The sequence below is a fragment of the Cetorhinus maximus genome, chromosome 24 (assembly GCF_964194155.1).
Source record: "Cetorhinus maximus chromosome 24, sCetMax3.hap1.1, whole genome shotgun sequence".
Classification (NCBI taxonomy): domain Eukaryota; kingdom Metazoa; phylum Chordata; class Chondrichthyes; order Lamniformes; family Cetorhinidae; genus Cetorhinus; species Cetorhinus maximus.
Window position 1 is genome coordinate 49,237,082 of NC_135902.1, and position 14,205 is coordinate 49,251,286.

Sequence of the window (14,205 nt, forward strand, 5' to 3'; positions counted from 1 at the left end):
CAGTCTCTCTCCATTTAAATAATAGTTTGCTTTTCTAATCTTACCACCAAAGTGAAAAAGCTCACATTTTCCAAATTTATACTCCTTCTGCCAAATTTTATGCAATCATTTAACCTATCTTGATCTCTTTGCAGAATCTTTGTGTTCCTCACAACTTGCTTTCCCTTTGTATCATCAGCAGTATACTTAGTCCCTTCACCCAAATCATCAATATAGATTGTAAATAGTTGAGACCCTAGCATTGATCCCTGTGGTTGCCCACCTGAAACTGACTCTCTGTTTCCTGATAGCTAACCAATCCTCTACCAATACTAATATATTAAACCCAACACCATGAGCTTTTAAATTGCGTAATAATCTTTGAGGTGGCACCTTATCAAATACCTTTTGGGAATCAAAATATACTACATCAACTGGCTCCCCTTTATCCACCCTGCTGGTTACACCCTCAAAAGCTTTAATAAATTTATCAAACACAATTTCCTTTTCATAAAAACATGTTGACTCTGCCTAGTTGTATTTTGATTTTCTAAATATCCTACTACTACTTCCTAAATAATGGATTCCAGCATTTTCCAAGGGACAGATGTTCGGCTAACTGGTCTATAGTTTCTTGCTTTCTGCCTTCTTCCTTTCTTGAATAGAGGTGTTATATTTACAGTTTTCCAATCCACTGGAACCTTTCCAGAATCTAGGGAATTTTGGAAGATTCAACCAATGCATCCATTATCTCTGCAGCCACTTTTAAGACCCTAGGATGCAGGCCATCAGGTCCAGGGGACTTAGCAGCCCTTAAACCCATTAGTTTACCTAGAACTTTTCCTCAAGTGATAGTGATTGTTTCTAAGTTCCTCCCTCCCTTTGGCACCTTGATTTTCTAGTATTCTTGAGATGCTTTTTGTTTCTTGTACCATGAAGACAGATGAAAATATATTTATTCAGTCTCTGCTATTTCCTTGTTATTATTAGCAATTCCCCAGTCTCACCCCCTAAGGGACTAATGTTTACTTTAGCTACTATTTTCCTTTTTATATACTTGTAGAAGTTCTTACTGCCTGTTTTTATATTTCTTGCCAATTTACTCTTATATTCTAATTTTTTTTCCTTTTCCGTCATCCTTTGCTGGTTTCTAAAATTTTCCCAATCTTTAGGCCTACCACTAAACTTTGCAGAAGGCTGTAAAGTGCCCAGTCAAAATAGGGGGTAGTATTCCTTCAGCTTATGTAGAGTTCATTGAAACACCACAGGAGGCCAAATGCAGAAAGGCCAGAGTGGAAGCAAGGTAGTGAATTAAAATGACAGGTGACTAAAAGCTCATAGTCATACTTGTGGACTGAATGAAGGTGTTCAATCTGCATTTGGTCTCCCCAGCGTGGAGGAGATTGCATTGTGAACAGTGAATACAGTAGACTAAACTGAAAGTACAAGTAAGTCATTGTTTCACCAGAGTGGACTTTCTCAGCACACAACAAGAACAGAATTACCTGGAAAAACTCAGCAGGTCTGGCAGCATCGGCGGAGAAGATAAGAGTTGACGTTTCGAGTCCTCATGACCCTTCAACAGAACTGAGAAGGGTCATGAGGACTCGAAACGTCAACTCTTTTCTTCTCCGCCGATGCTGCCAGACCTACTGAGTTTTTCCAAGTAATTCTGTTTTTGTTTTGGATTTCCAGCATCCGTAGTTTTTTTTTTATCTATGGACTTCCTCAGGCCCTGGACTGTGAGAAGGGAGGAGATTATAGGGCAGCTGTTGCATCTCCTGAACATTTATGGGAAGGTGCTGTGAGGAAGAGGTTTTGGGGGGTGATTGAGGAGTGGGCCGGTGTGTCACGGAGGGAACAGTCCCTTCAGAAGGCTGAAAGTGGAGCAGGGAAGATTTGTGTGGTGGTGGTATCACCCTGTAGGTGACGGAAATGGCGGAGGATGATTTGTAAAAGGCAGGTGATGCTTGCCTAATCTAACTGAATCTTTTCATGAAGTAACAGAGAAGGCTGATAAAGGGATGTGGACGTAGCATTGGATGTTGTCCACATGGATTTTAGAAAGCTTTTGGCAAACTATCTCATAAAAGACTGGTTAACAAAATTGAAGCTCATGGAATAGATCAATGTCAGCCTGGATGAAAAATTGGCTTACGTACAGAAACCAGTGAGTTTGTGCAAAAGGTTATTTTTGGAAATAAAAACAAAATGCTGGAAATACTCAGTAGTTCAGATAGCATCTGTGGAGACAGAAACCGAGTCATCGAGTCAACGTTACTGGTCCATGACCTTTTGTCAGAATTGGAGGATGGGAGACAGGGGTGTTCAGTGCTAGGGCTGTTAATACATATATATATATATATATATAGAATGGATGGACAAGTGGCAGATCATATTTAATACAGACAATTGTGAGGTGTTTCATTTTAGCAGAAAACATTGGGAGAGGCAATATGGTCTCTAAGCAATGTTCAGGTACAGAGGGATCTGGGGTTCATGTGCATTATCTTTAAAGGTGACCAGGCTTATTCATAGAATAATTAACAAAGTATATGAACTCTTGGGCCTGATAAATATCGAGTGCAAAGCAAGGAAGTTGTGCTGTACCTTTATAAAGCTTTGGTTAGGCTACAACTAGATGCGTGTGTCCAGTTGTGGTCACCACACTTTAGGAAGAATGTGAGGTCCTTGAGAGGGTGCAGAAGAGATTTACCAGAATGGTTCTAATGATGGGGGATTTTAGCTTTATTAGGTTAGGCTAGGCTGAAGAAGCTGAAGGAACAGCATCTCCTATTTTGACTGGGCACTTTACAGTCTTCTGCAAGGATTAGTGGTAGGCCTAAAGATTGGGAAAATCCAGCGCTCTGGCTGAATTTGGCAGGCCTGGGGATGGAGGGGCAGGATCTGACAGCAGGCCTGAGCCAAGCGGAGGTTCCGGCAGCCTGAGTTAGGGGTATCCATCAACACAGCTGGGAGGGATCGATCTGGCAGCAGGCCTGAGCTGAGTATGGGGGAAGGGGTCTGGCTGCTGGCCCAAGTTGGACTGGGCGTCCGACAGCCCTACACTCAGTAGGATATCCAGTAAGCCTGGGGGTTGAGGGGGATGCTGATTGAGTGGGGGCATCAGCTTTGGGAAGAGCAGCTGCTGAGAGTTGGGGGATTGAGGTTGGAGAGAGGTGCTTCTGAGTATGTCTGTCGGGGGGAGGTAAGTTGGGCAGAGGTGTGTGTGTTGGGGAGCAGTGTGGAGCTTTGAAGAAGCAAATTGCAGTGTCAATAGGTTTGAAGAGGCAGACTATATGTGGAATGTTGTAAGGGCATAGTTTTTGTCTGGTCAACTCTTTTGAGCCTCATGGACACTGTTGATGTTGTGCAAGCTGTCATAATGATGTTGGTTACAGAACATGTCTGTTAAAGAAGTCTTCGTAGTCTTCTGTATGTTAACAGCAAGTCTTTATTAACTACTTGTAACTATATACAAATATACAGTAAAGGGTACAAGCAAGGAGCTATCTCCATCTTCTCACGTCTCTGTTCAGCACCACACTGACCCCAGGTCTGGGTCATGTGTGTTCATACATCACTGTGTGGGTGGTACAGTACTCCACATTAACTCCGTATATACCAGACTATTATACTACACCTGCCCCACAAGTCTTTATCCCATTGATATAGTTATTATATTAGTTTGCTTCTTACATTGTTATAAGTCTTATGCATTTACCCTTATTGTTACAGCTTTAATGCTATTTCAACATTATTGCTATTACTGTATTAGCACTATTAGAACATTCTCACTACCCCATCTATCCCCTTCAATTCCTTGAAGTTAGAGGTTCAGCTGGCCTGGAGTCCATATCACCCACAGCCTCACAAGAATGCGGAAAAACTAAGAAAAAGAAAATCTTCAACAGATTCAGAACTGAAAGAAGCTCCCAACTGAAGCCACAGAAGCTGAGAAAATTTGCCAGAAAAAGCTCCAGACACAAGAGCCTGGAAGCTAAAGGCAGAAGTTTTACTGCAACAGAAGACTCCCATGAAGTCCAGCTTCAGTATGCAGAGGTCAAAGCCTGCAAGGGTGAGCTAAATCCTTTTAACCTCCAGACTGCAGCCAGTCCTGAGAAGCCCCTTTTACTAATTCAGTCAGAACTGCTGCTTGAATGAAGCCCATCGCTAATCCTGACCCTAGGCACAACATGTGGCCTCCAAGTTAAAGAGAAAAAAGAATAATTAACTTAGTCAACTCTCGGGAACCTTGCAACTGTCTGAATCCTTAAAAGCAAGTCTTTATTAATTACTTGTAACTATTTATACACACATACAATAAAGGGTACAGACAAGGACCTATCTCCATGTCTAAGTCTTAACATGTCTCTGGCCAACACCATACTGACCCTAGATCTGGGTCATGTGCCTTCTTACATCACTGAGTACTCAGTCCCACATTAACCCTGTATATACCAGACCCTTATACTACACATACTGTTCCCTCCAATCTCCCAGCCCCCATCTGCCTCAGGTCTCCAGTCAGGCTGTTTCCCTCAGAGTTAGTCACCCTGGTGTTTTATGACAGATTTGGATTAGGTAGACAAAGAAAAGCTGCTCCCATCCATTAGCTCGTGGTACAAGGACTGAGGGGGGACACAGGTTTATGGTTTTGGATACAAGGAGAGGGGGGGAACAACTTGTTTACGTGGCTGCGTTTTCTGCCAGCATCATGCTTGCGCAGTTGCACTATTTTACTCCCTGACAGCATTGCGACACTACAGTGAACTTAATCACAATCGTCAGGTAAACTCAAAACATTTAAGCAGATGCTTCGTCAAATAATCAGTTGAAAATAAGCATTATGTACACTGCATATTGCTCCATATTTACTTTTTAAAATTAAAACAGACATTTAACCAACAAAAGACGATAGCATCTCTACTCTCGGCGGCCAGGGTGTTAATTTGATCTTGAATTTGCTTCTTGCTTCAGATTTGATCGCAGACTGAACTGCAATTTAAAAAAAAAAGAGACACATACTCAGTGTTGCTGCTTCCACCTTTGCCCTTTCAAAACAATCCGTGTTTAAGTGCTTATCAGCTCACTTTCAGCCGGAACCTGTGGCGAGGCTGGGGGGTGGTGGTGTGGTGTCCTTTAGCAAAATATTACCAAAACGACCCTTCCATTGGTGTAAAAACAAAAAACTACTGCGGATGCTGGAAATCCAAAACAAAAACAGAATTACCTGGAAAAACTCAGCAGGTCTGGCAGCATCGGCGGAGAAGAAAAGAGTTGACGTTTTGAGTCCTCATGATCTTTCAACAGAACTGAGTAAAGTTAGAAGAGGGGTGGTATAAGCTGGTTTAAGGTGGTGGTGGGAGTGGGGGGGGGGGGGGGGGTTAGAGAGAAGTTGGGGGGGGTGTTGTAGGGACAAGCAAGCAGTGATAGGAGCAGATAATCAAAAGATGTCACAGACAAAGGAACAAAGAGGTGTTAAAGGTGGTGATATTATCTAAGAGAATGTGCTAATGAAGAATGGATGGCAGGGCACTCAAGGTACAGCTCTAGTGGGGGTGGGGTGGAAAGACTGACAGGGCATTACAGGTATAGATTTAAAAATAATGGAAATAGGTGGGAAAAGAAAAATCTATATAAATTATCGGAAAAAACAAAAGGGAGGGGGAAGAAACAGAAAGAGGGTGGGGATGGAGTTCAAGATCTAAAGTTGTTGAATTCAATATTCAGTCTGGAAGGCTGTAAAGTGCCTAGTCGGAAGATGAGGTGCTGTTCCTCCAGTTTGCGTTGGGCTTCACTGGAACAATGCAGCAAGCCAAGGACAGACATGTGGGCAAGAGAACAGGGTGGAGTTTTAAAATGGCAAGCGACAGGGAGGTTTGGGTCCTTCTTGCGGACAGACCGCAGGTGTTCTGCAAAGCGGTCGCCCAGCTTACGTTTGGTCTCTCCAATGTAGAGGAGACCGCATTGGGAGCAACGAATGCAGTAGACTAAATTGGGGGAAATGCAAGTGAAATGCTGCTTCACTTGAAAGGAGTGTTTGGGCCCTTGGACGGTGAGGAGAGAGGAAGTGAAGGGGCAGGTGTTGCAACTTCTGCGTGGGCATGGGGAGGTGCCATAGGTGGGGGTTGAGGAGTAGGGGGTGATGGAGGAGTGGACCAGGGTGTCCCGGAGGGAACGATCCCTACGGAATGCCGCCGTTGGGAGGGGGGGGGGTGGGGTGGTGAAGGGAAGATGTGTTTGGTGGTGGCATCATGCTGGAGTGTCTGAGGTACGGGGCATCCAGCACCTATAACTGGATGAACATCAATATTGGGAACAATGTACAAGACTACTGGGGATAGGGATGCCCGCCTTTTGAATACATTTGAGCCCAGCATGATCGGTTTTCTGTGTAGACATCTATCAGCGACCATCTCCCGTTCACAGGAGACTTTAGTTTACTGCGTAAAGACAATCCCCTCATTGAGGGAAGCGTGCAGCAATTGGAAGTACTAGTCTGTCCAATAGAAATGCAGCCTCCTCACACTACCCAATCAGGAGCTGCCTCCCTCTATCACTAGCAGGCATTTGTCCAGTAACAGCGGAGGCTTTAATCCAGAACTAGCCAATCAGAGCCTCAGTTTGCGCCCGCCACTGGCCCGCTTCAAGTCGAACCCAATGGCCGCCGACGCCGGACCTGCGGCCTCGGCTTCTAACCAGACCTTGTCCCACTCCCGGACTCTCTTCCTGGAAGAGGACGGCGTCCCGCTCCGCTTCTTCGTGCGCCCGGGGCCCACGAAGACCTCGCTGTTCCCGCTGATCGTCCACGGCGGCGGGGTGGTGTGCCGGCACCAGGAGCAGGGCGCCATCCTGCTGACGGAGCTGGGGGAGACGGGGCCGCTGCCGGCCGGCTACGTCCGGGCCCGCTACGTGCTGGACTGCGTGGAGAAGAACAAGCAGCTGCCGCTGGACGAGTACCGCCTGCGGACCTCCCGAGCCACCGGGGCGGCCGGCTCGCTGCCGTCCGAGGCCCCGGAGGTCGGGCCGGCCGACGGCGCTGGCAGGATGTTCTTCAGCAAGCTGGAGGACGTGGCCATCTTGATGTACGTGCGCTCTAATGCCGGCCCAAATAGCGGGCGCTCGGTACGCGGGACGAACCTGTGGAAGGAGATGGAGCGGATCCAGCTGACCGCCCACTCCTGGCAGTCCATGAGGAACCGCTACTTGCGGCACCTTTGCGGCCAGGAACATCTCTACCAGCTGGACAGCCGCTCCGTCATCCCCACCGCCGTCTTTCACCAGGTGAAGCGACCGGAGGAGAGCAGCGCTAAGCGAGCTCCCAAACCAGAGGCAGCGGCTCAAGCGGCAAAAGGTGAGGCCCTTCCTGCGCCAGGGAGCGACGACCGTTTGATTGCCGGCACCGCGGCGGGTACTGCGCGTGCGCTAGGCCGTCAGCTACTGTGCGCATGTGGGAGACCGTCAGCAGCTGGCCCCATGATTTTAAGGGAAGTGTAGGAAGATCTCTTAAAGGTTTATTTGTGAGGACTTGCATGCAGAATTGTTACTGTACAAGTATACCGAATAGTCCTTGTATTTCAAAGTAATTCATTGTGTGTAGAGTACTGTATAAATGCAAGATTTTTTTTCCTCCTGTATTCATTATAAAATCGCAGTGGTCTCAAAACAGCTTTAAAATTTATTTGTGCAGAAAATCGAAGTGATTTTATAAAAAAAGTAGATGATTTTTTTTTGTCAGACCTGGCTCATTCAATTGCCGCTTTCTTTTAAATTACCAGAAGTGTTGGTGGAGTAACAATGGTTGAACATATCTGATAGGTAACAAGCCTGACAGTCTCCAGCATGTCGACTTGGAATCTAATGAGGTAGCTGCCTCGGTTGAACAAGTGTCTGATGTAAATTCAGAGGAGGAATGCTTCAACGTGTTTCCTGTCGCTATCCGTGAATTTGAGGTAGGCGATAATTCTGGTTTCCATAATGAGGGTTTTTGTTTTGTTTGAGCCTTGTGCCTATTTTTACAGTTCTTAACAGTGTACTGGTGTTGCCATGTTTATTCTCTCCTTCCCAAGGCAACACTAACTTATTGGTGGAAAGGGTGCAAACAGCTGGAATCTCCTTGGTTATGATGGTGATTCACCTCAACAGACTAGACACCCAATATTCCTAGTTTATATAAAAACACAACCCCACCTCCTCCAGTATAGCCTCCCTCCACCTCAGCTGACATGGGTTGCCTCCTGAAATGAACTGTGCGGTGGCAACATCAGTTGATGCAGAGGAGTGTAGAAAGATGAAGAGGACGATTTATCAAGTAATGGCTCTACATTGGAGTGTAATGTTTAATACCTATGCCCCTAGCCAAGCTGTTCCAGTACAGCCACAACACTGGCATCTACTTGACAATGTTGAAAATCGCCCAGGTAGGTCCTGTCCATAAAACAGAACAAATTTTAATGTGATCAACTCCTGGCCCATTGGTTTACTTTTAATCATCAGGAAAGTGATGGAAGGTGTCATCCACAGCACTACTGAAATGGGACTGTATGAGTTTGTGGTGGGGTGGGTGTGTGGTAAGGTGTCATTTGAAATGCTGCACAAGCATTTTCATTTCACCAAATATTATTAACACTCCTATCATTATTACATTCAATATCTACTTAATCTCTTTTTGCAGATGTCAGATCAGGGATCAGCAAGTGTTGGACAGAGCATGTTCTGATTTTACCATAAGGGATTTTTATGTCCACTGCAGCAGTCAGATGAGACTTGAGCATAACTATACCCTCATATCTCCTGATACTCTGGAGTGTGACCAATGTGAGCCTTACTGATTGTTATCCAAGTTGTAATTGTTATGAATTATAATTTGCAAATTCTTTTACATTAAATAGTGGTATTTACACTTGACCCAATTAAAGACGCTCAGTGATTGCGATGTGGCCAGTGCTGGTGAGCCTGTGTTTTTACTGGTTCTGGTTGCCCTGAGATGATGTTGCTGGGCTGTCTTGAGTCACTAAACTTTGCTGGTGCTCACATTATAATGTTGGGTGGGAAATTGCAGAATTCTGTCCCATTGACTACGAAGGGATGGCAGCATGTGTTTATATAAGGGTGTTGTGTATCTTGGGGCATTTGAAGGTGATGGTGTTCCCATAACACACTCCTTCGATGGAGTTTGAGTGGTTGGCAGATGTTGTAGTAAGCTTGAGAACTTGCAGTGTAAGTAAGTACTGCAGCCACAGTGCAATGATGATGGAGAGTTGATCATGCACACTACTGAGTAGTGTGAAGTTGTAATGGTACCCTTCTAGGTGACTAGAGTATTCCATCTCACACCTGACTTGGGCTTTGTAGATGGCGGGGCACTGAGGAGTCAGATTTCTCCCACTCTGACCTTTCTGTCCTTGGCCTGCGACAGTGTCCTAATGAAGTTTGAGGAACAGTGCCACCTCTTTCAACTGGGCACTTTAAAGACACAATCATGAAAGCAAAATGCTGCAGATGCTGGAAATCTTAAATAAAAATAGAAAATGCTGGAATGTTTCAAGTTCATATGACTTCTTCAGTTCTGAAGAAGTCAAATGGACTCAATGTTAACTATTTTTCTCTCTGCACAGATGCTGCCACACCTGCTGTGTTTTTCCAGAATTTTCTGTTACTTCTGGGTATAATATTGAGTTCAATATTTTGGATCATAACCTCTGCCCATTTTTGTTTCTTTTGTTAGTTTCGTCTTTTCTCGTTTCTTAATTTCTTTTCTTTTGCTTTCAGACAGCAACTATCCTGCCATTCACATCTCTAGATAGATCTTCTATTTCTTTACACGCCCCATTACCACTCCCTTTGGCCTTGCCAAAGTAACTATTTTGATATTTTAATCACACATGCCCTCTGACCTATTATGTACCTTCCCCTTTGTTCTTCCCATCTTTCCCTTCCCCCACCAACCCTTTACTTGCTGAAAACCTATTACATTTGAAGTCATTGACCAGAAATGTTAGCTCTCCACGGATGCTGCCAGACCTGCGGAGCATTTCCTGCAGTTTGTTTTTATTAAACTGGGTTGGTAGTTTACTTGATTATAATACTCAGCATAGCCAGGTGATAAGAGAAGGGGAAAATTGATTGGGAGATATAAATTTGTCATCACCTGATTTGCCTATTCAGGAGCATTCTGAAATGAAACAGACCAGAGTTGATGGCTAGAGCACCTTCTACAAATGAGCTGTTTGCACCATATCTAGTTGCTTTGTGATAAGTTGTTTACTCCAAATGACTGACTTGAAATTATTTTGTTCCTCATTCTAGGTTGAAGATGATACTCCTGAGCTGCTGGTAGAAGTCAGTGATGAAATGGGGACAGAAAAGGTCCCACGAGAGCAACAGATGGAGACTGACAAAGTGAATCCTGATGAGCATCGTACTAAGCATAAAGTAACTTTGGCAGAGTTTGTCATGGATAACGAGCAATCAGAATTAGACTCTCAGACACCAGTGGATGAGTTATCCTCTATGCCTACAGCCTCCCAGGATGAGGTGGAATGTGCAATTAGAGCTATCAATACATTGATGCAAACTCATAATCTGGATCTCTGTGCAGCCACACAGTTGTTATTGAAAAACAATGGGGAGCTGACAGCAGCGTTACATTTTATGGAGACTGGTCACCGGCCAGATGGTTATCCTATCTGGACACACCAAGATGACCTCGACCTGGAGGATGTTGACATCAAAGTACAGGGGAGGTTAATCCAGAAATTTGGCTCGGAGAATTTGGCTAAACGCATCGCCTTTCGTAAAAGTTAACAGCAAATGGACATTTGGACTGTAACTTTAAGGAGGCAGGAGCTTGAACACTGTCCTTTTAGTCTCCAAGACCGAAGTTCACATCTGAATCTCACTGGATGGGATGCAAGTTTCTGCCAGTTGTACTCAAATGAGTTGAGTAAAATCCCATTCATGAAACCGAAGTACAAAACTACCACTAGTTTGGCACAAATCTGGACCAGATATGGATTATCTCCTGTTTCCATATCCCATAAGAGCTGATCTAAAGAAGTTGAAGTGGTGATCTGAGTCTTGGGTTTTTTTTTAAATATAGGAAAAGGAATTTTGAGTGGTCATTCAACCTGTGCTCTGTCCAACTAAGTTGAGTTTGGAAGATATCAGCCAAGTATTAATGAATGTAACTTTTATTTTAAAAAAACTTTAATTTGGCCTGTGGAGTAGGGAGAGAAAGACCATGTAGCAGTAGTTTCAGGAAGGGATTGTGCCCCCCCCACAAGACCAAGGATAGGAATGACCAAAGGAACGAATGGTGATGTGGCTTTGCACAGAAAACCACCTTATTAAAATTTAAGAAGCACTGGTGATCTGTTTAACACTATCCAAATCTTCCTTTTGAGAAATTGAAATCTGCATTCCTGCAAATTCTACCATTCAAACAACTGTTACACAGGTGCAGTTTCTGGGCCTACTGCCTGCTAGGATCTTAAACAAGGAAAATTTTAAACTTGTAGGACAAAGCCCCCTTATCTGTCCGTAACTTAGGGTCTGTTTGGCTGAAAACATTGTGACCTTAATATTAAACCCTACAACAGGCAGAAGAGGTTCAGGGATAGAGAGATTTTAGATACTGAATACCTAACATATAATTAGCCTTCCACAGTGCACTTGGAAGTCTGACTTCCTTGAGGAAACCTTTGGTTTCCCTTAGCCACCTGATTTCAGGCTCCACCTCTTGCAATTGTGGACCTCTCTGACCTTCCAATTACTCAAACGGGTCTGCTGCTATGGCCGGCTCCTGGTGTACTTTCACACGCTCCAGCCTGTTCATTTGGCTGGTTCGTGGGCAGGAATTGGAGTGTAATAAAATCTTGTGACTTGCCTTTTTGGGTTCTTTGGCTGTTCTACCTCTCTTGAACTCTCCCCATAAATATCGGTCTTTGGGTTTTGTTTTGAAGCTAAATATGAAAAATTAGGTCTTATTTCAACTTGGTACAGTTCCAATAGTTGTTAAACTGGTGAGGGTATTCCCTGTACAGTTACTTCCTCCTCAAGCCCAGAGGATGCCACCAACATAGAGGCAACAGTCCATACCCTAGCCTGATGAGCTATGGTTCTTGTATTGTCCTGCAATATGTTTAATTTATGCACTCCAATAAAATACACTAAGCTAATAACTATTGCAAATATCTATCAGTATGCAAAAATACATGAGGGATAGGTGGAAAAACAACTGGGCTCTTGAGTGATAATGTCAGGAGATATGAGCACAATAGTACTCTGTCCCCAAAGCAGTAACAGTTATAAAACCTAGTGAAATATTTTACCTAATGCTAGTACACTCATGCTTGCAAAAGTTGACCAATTTTGAGGTGATTATAGCTAGACCTACTCAGTTGTTTTCTCAGTCTTTGATCTTGTGTGGTGGTTAAAGGAAGACCATGTCTTCCAGGGCATCACCTTTCCCCTCAGGTGATTGCTAATAGAATAGGGTGCCTTTCGGCAAGACACCAAGCTCAGGGCAATGACACTTTAGTCCACCAGACATAGCAACTGGAATTAAGAACTGAAAATGCACTGCTTTTAGACCATAGTCCAGAGCTAGTTCCCAAGTATATTTACCTAGACTTGCCAATACATGGCATGTCATCAAAGCTTGCAATGACAAGTTGGAAATGTGGTTAATTGAGGATGAATAAACTTTGAGAATATCAACAGATTGGTGAAATGTTGGTGTCACCACACTCCCTTCACTTTATCTTCTCAACCTCACTGCAGCACATGACTCCCCCAAACCCACAGGTGTTGAAGCTGGGAAGAGTGGTGCTAGTGCTGCTCCCTGTGCATATGTACTGTGCTGGTCTAGGGTGTGCATGCACAGAAGCACAGGCACTAACCATGATTGGGCAGTGATGAGGAGAGAAATCTGGGACGGTTAGTCACCCTAGTATCATCAAACGAAAACCTAGGTGCACATAATTGGAAGAGTCAGGTAGCACTAAAGTAGGAAATAGTAAGATATTAGTGGGGTCAGAATAAGAGGGAAAGTAATAAGGTCTAAATTTATGATTACTATGCATTATGCAAATGTGATAGATAAGATTGAGCTGCAGGCACGGATTGTCATGTGGAAATATATAGTGGCCATAACATCTAGCTCAGTAGTATTGGGTACAAAAAATTCCTGGCTACAAGGTGTTCAGGAAATAGAGGGAAATGAAAGGAGGGGTAGCAGTATTGAGGTGAATGTTAGTGCTGAACAGAGGATGGCTAAAGGGTTCAAGGACAGAATCAACTGATTAGGGTTAAGAAACAGTAGACGTTCCATTATATTGCTGGGTTTAATTACAAGCCATCAGTGAGTGGAAATAACGTACTCTTGAAAATAAACCAATTAAAAAAAATGAAGAGGTAAATTAACTAACAGGGATAACACCTTACAGCGGCACAGTAACTTAAGTTTCCTTTGTAGATTTGTTCTTTAAAAACACAAATCAAAACATTGGTTCTGGAGTGTAATGATGTACCGAAGGCCTAGTGTGCCAGCAGACACCACATGCTCCCTCTGCAGGGGCACCTGACCACAAGCATAGCTGCAGAAGAGGGGCAGTCAGGCTGGAGGAACCCATCAACTGCCCACTGCCTGAACCTATTAATGGCCAACTTGACCAGGCCCAGGCTTACATCCAGAGATTGAACAGAAAACTTGTATTACAGGTTAGTCAAATATCAAACATGGTACCATCACATCTTTGGTAGCCAAATTGAGTATATACTGTCTCGAGGCAGTTGGTTATGCTATTGTTTGAAGGACAGAAAATGTAAAAGGTAAATTAAGTTTAAACTACCCTAATTCAATTCATCCAGCCAATCAGGAGGCTCCCGCCTACAGAACTATCCAAAGGGAGTAGAAAGAATCAATTGCACTGCTCCCATGTAAAACGACACTTCCTGAGCTTAAGCACAGGCTAATTGCTTAAGGTTTCGGTACATGGTCTGAAAGAAATGCTGGTTGCTTTTCATACTTTTTGCACTCTGGAATGTGATGGACAAAAAGGTCCCTTTGAGTTGCGCTGGATTTGCACCAATGATCCATGGGTTGCATATACATTGACTTAAATCTCCTGTAAAATGTGGGTAATCTTGAGGTTGTTGGAAATTAGAGTGCTGCCTTTAAAATGCCAATTCTAGAGATTGCCACATAAAAAAGAGAGGGGA

The 14,205-nt window shown here is 44.0% G+C and overlaps 1 protein-coding gene across 1 annotated transcript; it reads left to right on the forward strand.

Moving 5' to 3' along the window:
* The first annotated feature begins 6,593 nt into the window (after positions 1-6,593).
* On the forward strand, positions 6,594-11,339 carry terf2ip (telomeric repeat binding factor 2, interacting protein). Its single transcript, XM_078528971.1, has 3 exons — positions 6,594-7,336; positions 7,801-7,934; positions 10,291-11,339. Exons 1-3 carry the CDS (start codon positions 6,643-6,645, stop codon positions 10,786-10,788), a joined length of 1,326 nt encoding a protein of 441 aa, XP_078385097.1. The 5' UTR covers positions 6,594-6,642; the 3' UTR covers positions 10,789-11,339.
* Positions 11,340-14,205: the final 2,866 nt, after the last annotated feature.

What these genes read in the sequence shown, in the direction of transcription:
- terf2ip (XM_078528971.1), top strand. Translation starts at nt 6,643, where the DNA reads ATGGCCGCCGACGCCGGACCTGCGGCCTCGGCTTCTAACCAGACCTTG. An exon ending in AGCGGCTCAAGCGGCAAAAG is followed by an intron (nt 7,337 to 7,800) that starts GTGAGGCCCTTC and finishes CATATCTGATAG; the next exon opens with GTAACAAGCCTGACAGTCTC. An exon ending in TCGCTATCCGTGAATTTGAG is followed by an intron (nt 7,935 to 10,290) that starts GTAGGCGATAAT and finishes TCCTCATTCTAG; the next exon opens with GTTGAAGATGATACTCCTGA.